General features: G+C 44.5%; 1 protein-coding gene across 2 annotated transcripts in view; it reads right to left on the reverse strand.

The window, feature by feature from the left end:
* LOC127575649 (cohesin subunit SA-2-like) overlaps window positions 1–14547 on the reverse strand; it is a 97742-nt gene that overhangs the window by 52042 nt on the left and 31153 nt on the right. The window contains exons 7-12 of one of the 2 annotated variants that reach the window (XM_052025532.1): window positions 14141–14212; window positions 12238–12352; window positions 9563–9705; window positions 7264–7337; window positions 2990–3113; window positions 432–530 (exon numbers count right to left, since the gene is read on the reverse strand). In XM_052025532.1, coding sequence (XP_051881492.1) covers window positions 432–530; window positions 2990–3113; window positions 7264–7337; window positions 9563–9705; window positions 12238–12352; window positions 14141–14212 — 627 coding nt within the window. Of the gene's footprint in view, window positions 1–431; window positions 531–2989; window positions 3114–7263; window positions 7338–9562; window positions 9706–12237; window positions 12443–14140; window positions 14213–14547 lie in introns of both variants that reach the window. The other variant, XM_052025531.1, reaches the window with a different exon arrangement.

Consider the following 14547-nt stretch of genomic DNA (forward strand, 5'->3'; position numbering starts at 1 on the left):
CTGGAAAGTAAGGTAGGATATTGGTAATTGGTTTATTATTGTCACATGTACTGAGGTACAGTGAAAAACTTAGTTTTGCATGCCATTCATACAGATCATTTCATCACATCAGTACGTCGAGGTAGTACAAGGGAAAAGTAATAACAGAATGCAGAATATAGTGTTACAGTTACAGAGAAAGTGCAGTGCAGGCAGACACTAAGGTGCAAGGCCACGACAAGGTAGATTGTGAGGTCAAGAGTCCATCTTATCGTACAAAAGGTCTGTTCAATAGTCTTATAACAGTGGATATGAGAGGTTATGTGTTGAAACCTCCAGGAATTCATCCAACCCAAGTTGGGGGTCAAAGATTCTGTGGGATCATCATGTCCGCACCACACCAAGTGTACCCACCCTGTCAGACGCTATCAGAAGGAAAGACACTGACTCACCTTGAAGCGACAGGTGAAAAGATCCATCTTTGCACAACACTCCCTGTCAGAGTACAAGCCCAGCAATCCAATCAGGCATTTCAATCTCACATCACTTTGCTTCAAAAGAATAATAACATCAATGTTAGAGGAAAAACAGTCAGATTGAATTTTCTCTTCAAAATAAATTAGCTGAGCTGAATGTCAAAAATATTTCCTGCTCTTCTTATTGATGATACCATCAGAGTGGATGATCATAGCCTTAGAGTCATACTGCACAGAAGTAGGCCCCTCAGCCCACCATTTCCATGACAACCATCAAATACCCAAATATACTAATCCAATTTACCAGCACTTGGTCAGAAGCCTTCAATGCCATGGAAACTCTAGTGCTTGTCTAAATACTTCTTAAATGTTGTGGGGGCATCTTTTTCCACCATTCCTTTCTTGTGGTTGTCCTGGTAACTGATCTGAAACCCAAGATCTTGGATCATGACCAATTCCATCCCTAAAGGACATTGAGAAACCAAAATCGATGTCTTGGAATGGCAAACAATGCATAACTGGAACCTAAGACCATGGGAGCAGGAGCAGGTCACCTAACCTGTTGAGCTTGGTCTTCCTTTCAGTGAGATGGCAGCTGTTCTGTGACCAAGCTCCATAAACACCTTTAATTATCCAAAATCCAACCAAATTAACAATTGGGCTGTCATCTATTGCATCCTGCAGTAAGATGGAGTTGATGGGTACATGAGAGAGAAACGGTTGCAGGGGAGTGAGGACATGGGAATGAAGGGATTGATCTAAGAGCCAGCATAGATTTGAAGGGCCTCAGAAGGAAATCTTAACACCTTTAGCATGTAGCAAATCAAGGGAAGGTCCCTATCATAGATTCTTAGAGAAATACAGCATAGAAACAGGCCATTCAGCCCAATTCATCCATGCTGACTATGGTGCCAACCAAGCTAGTCCCACTTGCCCGCATTTGGCCCGTATCCCTCTAAGCCCCTGCAAAGTACCTTCCAAATGTCTTTTAAATGTTGTAATTGTAGCTGCTTCAACCACTTTCTCTGGCAGCTCATTCCATATAAGCACCTCCCTCTGCGTGAAGAAGTTGCCCCTTGGGCCCCTTTTAAATCTTTCACTCACCTTATACCTATGCCCTCTAGTTTTTAGTTCCCCTTCCCTGGGTAAAAGACTGTGTATTCACCCCATCTATAACCTCATGAATTTATATACCTCTGTAAGGTCATGAGCAAGGAAAGATATCAGTAACTCTCCCTGGATATCTGACTTGGACACTCATGTCTTACTTACTTTCTCAACACATTACAACATAAGAAAATGATTTGAATGTGTGCCCCTTGTTGCTTCTTCACCAACCCTTCTCCCTCTCCTCAAGTCTTCACTCAATCTCAATCTACACATACATCCTGAAACTCACCACCTCACATTGGTTCATTCCCAACACGCAGGCATTGTTGGTAAAGCAGCATTTATTGCCCACCCTAGTCACCCCTCAACTGATCAACACTGGTCTTTTTTAAGGGGAGTTATGAGTTACCATAAAACTATAAGACACAGGAGCAGAATTAGGCCATTCAGCCCATCGAGTCTGCTCCGCCATTTGATTATGGCTGATTTATTTTTCCCTCTCAACCCCATTCTCCTGCCTTCTCCCCGTAACCTTTGACACCCTTTCTAATCAAGAGCCTATCAACCTCCGCTTTAAATATATCCAATGACTTGGCCTCCACAGCCGTCTGTGGCAATGAATTCCACAGATTCACCACCCTCTGGCTAAAGAAATTCCTCCTCATCTCTGTTCTAAAGGGACACCCTTCTATTCTGAGGCTGTGCCCTCTGGTCCTAGACTCTCCCACTACTGGAAACACCCTTTCCACATCCACTCTTGCCATGAGGTCTGGAGACCAATAAATGCCAGATTCAAGCAAGGATAGAAGATTTCCTGAAGGGTATTAGTAAACCAGATCCAGTAGTTCTATAGTCACCAATATGATGCTAGTTATTTTTTATTTCATATATATTTAATTAAGTGAATTTAAATTCCACAGCTGTCTTGTTGGGACTTGAACTCAAATCTATAGATAAGTTGTCCAGGGCTCTGGATGCTTGTCATAACTTTAACCACAATGCCACTTAATAATAGGTGATGCCAGCTTATTTCAATCACTTTTGTAAATAATGCATTCTTCCCAGGTAAAAGCGTATTCAGTAGCGTGCTCTGGGCTGTACTGAGCTCACCAACCTCAACTAGCTTGAAGTTGCTGTTCAAGCAATGACAGCATATGATGTGACTTTAGGACCTTGGTTTTTGCTTAGGGCATGGACCAGGATAACCATGAACTGGAGCTTGGCAAAGTGCAGGCCAGCACTTTGACTGTCTACTTCAGGTTGATCTACCTCATTATAACACTGCTTTAGCATAAACCCCAGATTAGTCAGAATACATAATAGCATTCAAAAAAGCCTGCAAAAAGAGCCATCGGAGAACGGAGAATTAATCAGCGTCCAACCAAGACGAAAAAAGGACCAGTGAATATTACAGATTGACTCACTTTGTCATGCAAAGACCACCCCACATATTTCAAGTAGCTGTCAGTCAGAAAGCGATCGCTGCAGGTTTTCATCCAGATGCCTATTTCCTCGATACAAATAGCTCTGATTTCAGGCAATGCATCACTGCAGGAAAATGGGAATTATACTTACGATGAATGAATGCACCATGCTTGTGTATTGCTTAAACACGATGGTCCAAAATTTAATATATATGTATATTACATGTTCTAGAGAGACAGATGCAAAGATAGATAGCTAGGCAGATATACAGTCAACCCTCATCGATACAAACACTTCAGAGTCAGTCCGAGGCTTAAAAATCTTCAAGAGTTTTGCCTTGCTTTGATTACACCTTGCACTCCAGGTCCCAGCGAATGATCTCTGGACCCTACAGTGCTCATTAACCTCACCTAAAATAGGTTGCTGTGCACCAACATGGAATCAGCAAGGAAGAGGGTATTGGGGTAAGGGAAATAAAACAGGGTGCAGAGTCCATTTCTGACAAGCTTTTCCTGCGATCCTTTGCACACCTTTGGATGCTAAGGGAAGGAGAAAGATTTAATTTGTGAGTCCTCATGCAGTCAAATAGCCTTGACAGTTCCTCTACTTTGGATCCTTCACAGTGAATGACTAATTTAGCTCATTAGTCATTCTTCATGGATCCAAGGGAAACTGTAAATTGGATAAAGTCTAACGACACCCATAAACAGATGCAGGTTTTCTTTCCTTCCACTGTATGCCCTGTCGCTGCAGTTTAAAATTTATAGTGATTGGAATTATTTATTTTGTTCTCTATGCCTGATATGCTCCTTGGTTAGAATGTTTCAAAAACATCATTCTTCCTTGTGATGGAAATTTTTCCGAGCTCAAAGGTAACTCCGACGATTAAGTGGCATCAGTTGCTGCGACATTCTCCACAACAATATCTGGCCCAACATATTTCCCTGGAGACTGCTGAGACTCGTGTGTGTGTGTCCTTCAGGGACTCCCCTCGACAGTGATGGAGATCAAGGCTCCAGATACAAGCACATCAGGGAGAAGGACAGTCTAGAGGTAGGAACATTTTCATGTTCACCATGCTTAACACTAAATGATATTAGAAACAACATGCTTCATCATTTATTAAAAAAATGTTAATTTTCCTGCATTATTTCAAGACCTCTTGACTCCAGACCAGTTTCCTACTATCTACAAGAGTGTGAAATTTTAACCAATATTTGGAGAAGAAAGCATCCCTGACCATTCATGTTGAATTTTTCTTTCATTTTAGAGCTTAATATGAAGTGGCACTTTTTAAGTTCAAGTTCCAGTTTATTGTCTTAGGTATACATACCCAGGGTATAAATGCTATGAAAATTAGCTTTTCACAGCAGCAGCACCATACGTTACAAATGTGACAAACATAAGTTAACAAACTTAAATTAACATAACTTACACGACAAAATAAACAACGATATTAGTGCAAGCTGAGAGAGAGAAAAAGAAATGTAGTCCAAGGTAGTGGCATCAGAGTCATACAGTCTCTGTGACTTTCCAATTATTTTTTGATGCCACACTATAGGTGAGGCTGTGGGGGGGGTCAAGGAGGAATTTTCTGAAGCATATTTTCCCCTATTAACATGGGGGCAGGGGAGTTTATTTACTTCTCCCAAGAGCTTACAAGGGTGTCTAATGTGAGGCAGGCTTGACGGACAAAATGTTTTTTCCCTAGTCTGTCAACTTTGGTGACAGAGATTATGCCACGGAGGAGCAGGGAGAGTCATATCCTCGATCACTGCCTCCAGAAGCACCACTAACAAGGGATCAACGATTGGACAGTGAGGTTGTTGCTGGGCCTGATCACAGTAACTATGAAACCCATTTAGCAGTTCAAGCCTGGCCCCAGGCCTAGTTTAAACTTACTTCGAAATCTTTCAAAGATGTTGAAAAGCCATAAGGTTTGTAACTGTCAGCGATACTTAAGAGGCGGAACTAAAAAGAAGGCTGATCTAACAAAGGTGTTTAAGATTAGGAAAGAGTTCCTTAGGATACACAGAGACCATATGTTTCTATTTGTCCTCAGGGGAAGAATGGGGAGCAGGATTGTTATGTAAAACTAATGGTGTCATATATAAAGACACAAGAAATTCTGCAGATGCTGGATGTATCTGGAGCAACACACAAAAAGTGCTGGAGGAACTCAGCAGGTGAGGCAGCATCCATGGAGGGAAACAAACAATCGACGTTTCGGGCTGAGACCCTTCATCAGGACTGGAAAGGAAGAGGGCAGAAGCCAGAATAAGAAGGTGGGGGGAGAGGGAGGAGCACACACAGGCAGGGGATAAGTGAGTTCAGGTGAGAGGCGAGTCCAGGTGAGAGGGGGAAGGTAGGTAGGTGGGTGGGGGAGGGGGAGAAGATGTAACAAGCTGAGAGGTAAACTTACTTACTTACTTAGGTAGAAGAGGCCGAGGGCTGAAGAAAGAGGAATCCAGTAGGAGAGGACAGTGGACAATGGATGGGGGAGGGGAGGAGAGGAGATGGGCAGGTCATCAAGGTGGGGGAAGGGAGCCATAGGAATAAGGGAAGTCAAAGGAGTGGTGGGGGGGGGGGGGGGGCGGGGGGTGGAGTAAAAGAAAGGGTGGGGTTACCAGAAGTTAGAGAAATCGATGTTAAGGCCATCAGGTTGGAAACTCCCAAGGCAGAATATGATTCCCTTCCCTCACCTTGATGAACTGCCCATCTCCTCTCCTCCCCTCCCCCATCCATTGTCCACTGCCCTATCCTACCGGATGCCCCCTTCTTCAGCCCTCAGCCTCTTCTACCTATCACCTGTCAGCTTATTACATCTTCTCCCCCTCCCCCACCCACTACCTTCCCCCTCTCACCTGGACTCACCTATCACCTGAACTCACCTATCCCCTGCCAGCCTGTGCTCCTCTCCCTCCCCCCACCTTCTTATTCTGGCTTCTGCCCTCTTCCTTTCCAGTCCTGACGAAGGGTCTCGGCCCGAAACGTCGACTGTTTATTTCCCTCCATGGATGCTGCCTGACCTGCTGAGTTCCTCCAGCACTTTTTGTGTATTGTGTCATATATAAAAGAGACAATGCTGAAAACACTCACCAGGTCAGGCAGCCTCTGTGGAGAGAGAACCAGAGTCAACAATATACATCAAACTACCCCAAAGCATTAAGTCTTGGTTTCTATCTCCATGGCTGCTACGAGACTTGTTGAGAATTTCCAGAATTTTTTATATTATCTCAGATTCCAGCATTTGCTTTTACCATAAATATCTGATGATCACCAGTAAATCTAATGGAAAACTCAGGAAAATATTCAGAGGGTATTTGGAATGTGGATGATGGTACCGCAGAGAGCAATTGAAAGGAAAGGAATGTAACAGGTAAGTATGTGAGGTACAGAGGAGCAGATCAGATAGGGATGGGAAGAATCTCTTCTGCTGCATCAAACCCCAGTGCGGTCAGTGGAACTCATGTAGAACTCCCCAGTTTCATTGCCTTTGCTGCCCCACTCTCACCCTCATATGATCCATTTCTGACCCTTCCCTTCCCTTCCTTGGTCTCTCCATCTCCATCCCAGCAGATAGGTTAGCAACCAAGTACAAGCCCACCGACCCCCACAGCTATTTTGACTACACCTCCTCCTACCCTGCTTCTTGCAAGGACTTCATTCCGTTCTTCCAGCTTCTCCGGTTCCATTGTGTCTTTTCAGATGAGGACACTTTCCAAACTAGTGCTTCTGATATGGATTTTCCCTTACAATGGCTTCCCCTTCACCTTAGCTGATAGCTTCTTAACTGCTATTTCCCATGATCTCACACCCTCTCCTCCCAACCAGATCAAGGATAGGGTTCCCCTTGTTCTCACATTCTACCCTGCCAGCCTCCACATTGAAAGGATTATCTGCCAGAATTTCCACCACTTTTCTACATTCCCAAGGGACCATTCCATCTATCCATTGTTCTATCTCCACAACCTTCCCCATGGCACCTTCTCAGGCAGCCAAGGGAGGGATAGCACGAGCCCTTTTTACCCCCTTCTCACCATCCAGGGACCCAAACAGTCCTTCGAGCTGAAGTAACTTGCCTTTCTTCCAATCCAATGTGCTGCTCACAATGTGGTCTCACCTACACTGGAGAGGTGTGGGATGTCTGGCTAAAACACATCTAAAACTGTTCTTTTGAAACCAGAAGTGGAAAATCAAGGCGGCAAGTCCTGAAGATACAAAAACCTTTGCTTCCAGGGAGCGGAGATTCCTTCTAACCATGCAAACTTACCGATATCTATGGACAAAGATTCCTTTGAAAATGGCGTTCATCAGGTTTTCAATATTCTCCTGTTTTTCTATAATCTGAAAGAATAAGAATGAATATTCAAGCACCCTGAGAAAGAAAAACATTGCTAGCCCACATTCACTCTGCATCATTTCCCTGTGACCTTGTACTTGAAGCAGTGGGTCATTGAGGAGTGGAGAAACCCTGCAAGTCAGAACAAAGGAGCATCTCCATGCCTGAACTTCCTCACCCTGGGTCAGGGTTACCACCTTATTGCACCTTCCTTCCATTTCCTCCTCTCCTCTTATAAAGACGTGCTCTTAAAGTAAAGGATTGGACTATTACGCAAGTTCAAATCCCACTGGGAAATTCAAATACTATGAACTAAACTGGAGTAAAAAGAAAGCCATACTTTTGACCCATCCTCCAGTGGATCTGCTCTCCCCTCCTCCCCTGCACCTACCTATCATTATCTCTTACCTGCATCTACTTATCACCACCTTGTGCCCACCCTGCCTCCCCTCTTTTGTCCACCTATCACTGATTTCCCTATCTTCAGTCCTGAAGAAGGGTCCTGACCCAAAACGTTGACCGCCTGCTTTTCTCCACGGATGCTGCCTGACCTGCTGAGTTCCTCCAGCATCATCGTGTTTTTTCATCTCGATTCCAGCATCTGCAGTCTTTTGGAAAGCTGCTTTTGGTCACAGCAACCATACAATTGCCTGATAGTCATAAAATCTCATTGAGTTCCCTAATGTTCTTCAGAGGAGGAAATCTCCCATCCTTATCTGCCCTGGCCTACATGTGACTCCAGACCCATCAATCTTATTAACTGTCCCAGCCAGGCACTCAGTTCAGGGGCCAAGCCAGTAATGTCCAGGTCAATAACGTCCAGGTCCAACAAAACAAATGGTAAAGAAGTGGTGCGACCCTGTGAAAAGCAATGGGTTGACTCCTAACTCCCTCTGAAATGGTCTAGGAAAGCATTGCTCCAAGGCAATTATGGATAGACAATGAATGCTAGCTACGCCTGTGACATCCACATCCAGATAAACAATACCGAACTTTGCCAAGTGGCCATTCAACCTGAGAAGGCATCACATCTAACACTGCCTGATGCCCAGCCTGATGGCCTCTTTTAGCTACATGCATTCTGTGAACGTGGGTGCTGGGGGAAGTCTGCATTCGTTGTATTTTGCTGGTTGGGATGTTGACAGGTGCCATTTCCTTCTTGACCCATTGCAGTTTATTCTCTCTGATGGTTGGGCCACTTTAGCTGAGGGTGGGTTAACAGTGCAGGTGCAGAGGCACAAGCAAGCCAAACTAGGTAAGGACACCTGGTTTACTTCCCTAGTGAACTATTAATTTTAACGCTCATCACTTTGTGCTCACTTTTCTCAATCTTTTAATTCCCAAATTTTTGACCTCAAATTCCTAAACTCATGTCGTCTCAAATAGCCATCCAGATCTCCGCACTCCTAGCGCAATAACAAAACCACTATAGTACGAACTCCAATATCTGCATAAACATACTTCTCCATACAAGGTGCAACAAAAAAACTTTGTGTCCCTGCTAACCACCCTCCCAGCCATCTCCAACTTCACCGTCCTCTCCCCCCACCTGGCTCCATCTACCTGTCCTTTTTATTGTCTACCTCCATCCAATATCCACCTGCCTTTGTCTCCCAACTCCACCCCTCCCCCTCCCCTAGCTGGCTCGAGCTGCCCCGTCATCCTTCACCCCTCCTCGGTCCTCCAATCACTCACAGGCCCCTGTCTCACCTTCTCCCCATCTCCTCTTTATATTGGCTGTCTCCCCTCTCCACCCTTGGTCCTGATGCAGGGCTTTGACCCAAAATGTTGACAATTCCTCCCTCCCCACAGATGCTGCCCAACCCACTGAGTTCCTCCGGCAGATTGTTTGTTGCTCCAGATACCAGCATCTGCAGTCTCTTGTGTTTCCACTTTTATCCTTAAACTGAAGTTCTGGGCTGGGATCACACCACCAAGCATGACCATGGGTAACTATCCACTGTCAGGTGACTCTCAACCACCTTATGAATTAGGAGCAGGAGCAAGCAACTCGACTCCTCAAGTCTTCAAGCAGGATCCCAGACTTCTCCACATTCTGAAATACTTCAGTGAGTTTGCCCATTACTCACACATCAGAATCAAATACACAAGCAATAAATGCAGGCCTTGTCAGCAAATGCCATGTCAAGAAAGCTTTTTTTTAACAACACTAGAGGAGGCACCAAACTAAATTTCCACAAGGAAAATGGGACATAAGAAATCCGCCCACCTCTTCCTTCTTCTGCAAGAATGTCTCTAGTCCCCGGTTGGGTCTTATGTTAATCTTCTCCACTTCACGTTGTCTCTGGGTGTTGTGTAACTGTACTCTCAGACTCAAAGACACGTTGATCAAAGCTGTCATTAGTTTCATAGCTTAAAGAAAAGGGAAATATCCTGGTTTTAAAAAAAAGAGCTTGGCAAATGCAGGCACGATATCAGGGACATCACGAGCAGATTCTGTTGCTGTCTTAAAAAAGACCTCGAGGTTTCAAGGTGAAGCCACTAATGAGTAACATAATGCATTTAATGTAAAGCAGGTCCCAACACACTCCACGGGAGCACTGGGTCACTCTCTTAAACCCTCCCAGTTCATTAGCGAAGGTGGATCCACAGTGCTCTATGTACTAACTATGCACAATTCTGGTCACTATACTACAGGGGGTGGAGCTGATGAGGTATACAAAATTAGGAGGAACATAACTATAAGAACCTGCCATCAGGTTCTTGAACCAACCTGAAAAATCCTAACACTACCTCAGACTATATTTCTTTTCCTCTCTCGCTACTTGCTCTAGTGTCATTATGTTTATTTTGTCGTGTAGGTTATGTATAATTTATGTTAAGTTTATGATAACATGTTTTGTTAGCTGTAAAAAGCCGATTTTCATGGCATTTATACCATGTTGCTTATGACAACAAACAATAGATTGGCTAGATTGTAGGAAACATTTCACCATTGCAGAAGTGTCTAAAACTGGAAGGCATGGGTTTAGGATGAGGGGCAAGAGGTTTAGAGGGGGTCTGAGGAAGAATTTTTCACCCAGAGGATTGTTGGAATTTGGAATGTACTGCCTGAGGGGTGGTGGAGGCAGATACCCTTGTAACACCTGAGAAGTATCTACATGAGCATTTAAATTGCCAGAGGCAATGGACCAAGCAATGGTAAATGGCATTAGTAGATAGACACTTGAGGGTTGGCATGGACCTGTAGGGCAGGCACAGTAGTGTAGCGGTTAGTGTAACGCTATTACAGCGCCAGCGACCCAGGTCCAATTCCAGCGACTGTCTGCAAGGAGTTTGTACATTGTCCCCATGTCTGCATGGGTTTCCTCCGGGTGCTCCAGTTTCTTCCCACATTTCCAAAGACGTACGGGTTAGGAAGTTGTGGGCATGCTATGTTGGCGCCAGAAGCGTGGCGACACTTGCAGGCTGTCCCCCAGAACACTCTGTGCAAAAGATGCATTTCACTGTGTGTTTCGATGTACATGTGATAATAAAGATATCTTATCTCATCTTATACTAGGGAAGACCTGAGACTCAGCCACATAAAGAGAGAGCTTTATTACTGGTAAGTTTAATGGAGATCAGAGAGGTAGTGGGGCAGAGAGGTATTCCTGGTTCTGGGGTCTTGGCAGCTGAAAGCGCAGCTGCCATTGGTGGAGTGATTAATATGTGGGATAACCTAGGGCCAGAACTGGAGGACCAACAATGTCTTGGAAGGTTGTAGGGCTGGAGAAGATTACAGAGTTAGGGAGAAATGCCAGCCAGGAGGGAAGACAATAGGGTGGCACAGTAGCAGAGATGCTACCTTACAGCTCCAGCGACCCAGGTTCAATCCTGACCTCAGGAGCTGTCTGAGTGGACTTTGAATGTTCTGCCTGTGACCGCTTGGGTTTCCTTCAGTTGCTCTGGTTCCCTCCCACATCCCAAAGATGAGCTGATTGGTAGTCATTTGGCCACTGTAAATGACCTCTCGTGTGTAGCTGAGTCTTTGCGCGTAGTGACTGGAGGAGTTGGGGGAAGGGGGTGGAGTTGATGCGAATGTGTGGAGGATAAAATGGGATTAGTGTAGGATTAGCAAAAATGGGCGTTTGATGTTCAGCAGGAACTCGCTGGGCTGAAGGGTCTGTTTCTGTGGTGTATGACTTGATCAGATGAGGAAGAAAGGAAAAGAAAGCTCCCGTACCTCATGCCCTATTGTATCTGCCGCAGATTCATAGGATGAAGACGTGTGTCATTCTACTTGAAGTTAAAATTGCAAAGGTTCAGAACGAGAACTCCCAGGATCCACTCTACTGGTTCCAAGCTCATTTTTACTACTTCCAGTATTTCCCATCGGAAGAGGTGGAGGATGGACTTGCGGTTTATCGGCCCCAGTAATGTACCAGATTGTGGACTCTCCGTTCCTGTTACTAACTGCAGCAATTCAAGAAATTAGCCCACCTTCTCAGGGCAACTAGGAAGGGATAATAAGTGCCAGTATTCCCAGTGAAGCCACATTGCAGGAACAACACAATATAACAAAAATATAGGCTAGCTTCCCACATTACTATATGAAAGAACATCTACATAACTTACACGATAACAATGCTGAATGCCCCTCATATCTAACGCTCAAGACAAAGTGGTGAAGCCTTTAGAATCTAGATAGTTTAAGGATCCTTTTACCTGCTTTCAACCCCACGCTAGATGCTGCCAAACTTACTTTGCCACACCAGATCTCCAAGTCCAATCTCAGCGACACCGCATCCTACCAAATTTCTGGGAGATCCAACACCCATTTGGAAATCCAAAGGGATCTAGAGAAGATCCTTGTCATGAGCAAGTTCCGATGCCCATCTGTTACCACTTTCTGTTTTGTCTCAAGGTGTTTCCTGACGTTATGGCAAAATGAAATACTCTCACCTGCAAGGGTACTGGTGTGTCGGAATGCCCGCACCTGGGAGTCCGAGAGGCCAGTTAGAAGAGAGATCACCGTATCCATCAGGTACTCATCGTGTATGATGGTGTACTGACAGTGCTGAATCAACACAGAGAGAAATTCACAGAAATTGGACTTGAACTTCTTCCAGTAGGGTCCCGACATTGTCAGGGGGTAATCCCCACTGTCCTGTCAAGAAAACAGTTGATAAACAAGGATCAACTGGTGCAGAGGGTGAACTGGGATTTCAACAGCAAGGATACAGTGGAGAAGGTAGGGTTGTTCCCCCTAGAGGAAATAAGGTTGTGGGAACATTTCACAGGGGTATACCAGATAACGGCTGTTATGAAAGTGGTAAAAACTGTTCCCATTAGCAGATGGCTCAATGACCAGAAGACACAGATTGGACAAAGGACTCAAGGAAGAGGAGTACGAGAAGAAACTTTTTTAGTTAGAGAGTAGTTTGGGCCTGGAATTCATTGTATGAAAGGATGGTGGGAACCAAATCGATGAGTGGCTTCAGAAGACAGTCTGACGGGCACACTTGTGGAAGAGTAATTTGCAGAGCTACAGGAAAGGATGGACGGATTGTTCCAACAGGAGCCAGCACAGACTGAATGGCACAGAAAGTGGCCATTCAGTCCATCACTGTTCTACAGTTCTATACACAAATTTTTCAGACAGCGGTTGTTGGTATTGATTCTGCGGTTCCCATTCACACCTCCTCTAGACCCATCTTGTTTCTTTACTTCCCCATCACAATCTACTTTCACCTTGCACCAATGGTGATTTTATCAGGCCTGCTTCCCACCCTACCACAGCCCTTCCCTTGTATTCCTTCCCCTCCTCTCTCTCTGCCTCTGTCCTCCCTTAAAACCCAGTATAACTTCATAGAATTAGGATTTCAGATTTGTTGCAACACAGAAGGAAGCCATTCAGCCAATCATGTCTGTACTGGCTCCTATTAGAGCAATTGTTTTGGTCCCATTCTCCCACTCATTTCCTAGCGCCCTGCAATTTTCCTCTCTCAAGTGCCCATCCAATCCCCTTTTGGAGACACCGATTGATACTATTACAGCTATAAGATCAGAACCACTCTCTCTAAATTTATCCTCATCCCACATCTTGTGTCTTTTGCCGAAATGTTAAATTTGCATTCCCTGGTCCCTGAGATATTTGCTAATGGGAACAAGCTAAAGTCATTAAGTTATAGAGTTATACAGCACGGAAACAGCCCTAGGCCAACCTAGTCCACATTAACCATCAAGCATCCATTTACACTAATCCCACTGAACCCTACTTCTGTCTATTCATCCTATCAGTTTTGGACACGGTTTGGCACAGCTCTCCAAACCTCCTGTTCACCTTCATTCCTCGAAGGAGGACAACCCCAATTCCTCCTACGTAACCTTATCCTTCATTCATGTGACCACCTTTTCTGTACCTCTTTAAGGAATTTCACATCCTTCCTAAAGCCGGGTGATCAATATTGGATGCAAAATTCCAACTATGGGCTAATTATTTTTTCTTTTAAGCAGACTCTTCCAGTTCTGATAAAGGCTCATCCTATGGATAGGAAAGGTTTAGAGGGATATGGGTTAAACGTGGACAAATGGGACGAGCTTAGATGGGCATCTTGGTCAGCATGGACACGTTGGGCTGAAGGGCCTGTTTCCGTGCTGTATGACTCCATGATTCATTAAGCCAAAACGTTAACTCAGTTTTCCTCTCCACAGGTGTTGCCTGACCAGCTGAGCATCTTTTGCTTGACTTTAAGATATGGATCACTTAGCTCAACAGAAAATGAGAATAAAATGTCCATGATAGAACTAATAACTTAGGTTGAAGAGCGAGAGAAAGGGTGAAATTCAGACGTCGACATGATACCAGATCAAGTGGCCATGTTACGTTCAGGATCCAGGGATACACCATGAACTTCTTGTACTGTAAGCCAGTCTCCTGTGGAAAGAAGTAAAGATTAGGTGGAATTTCAAGAACATTGCAATGTCATTTTCTATTGGGTCTATTTGCAATATAAAGTTCTTTATATTAACTTTTTGGGTTTGTGGCTGACTAAAGAATATAGGTCCCAAATTCTTAGACACAGCAAAATGATTTGCTTACTTTTAATAATTAATTAATTAATTAATTTGGTTATTAATTACAGATGCACCATAGAAAGTATCATATCTGGATGCATCACAGCTTGGTATGGCAACTGCTCTGCCCAAGCCGGCAATAAATTGCAGAGTTGTGGACGCAGCCCAGTCCAACCAGCCTCCCCTCCACTGACT

This window comes from Pristis pectinata, chromosome 11 (assembly GCF_009764475.1).
Source record: "Pristis pectinata isolate sPriPec2 chromosome 11, sPriPec2.1.pri, whole genome shotgun sequence".
Classification (NCBI taxonomy): domain Eukaryota; kingdom Metazoa; phylum Chordata; class Chondrichthyes; order Rhinopristiformes; family Pristidae; genus Pristis; species Pristis pectinata.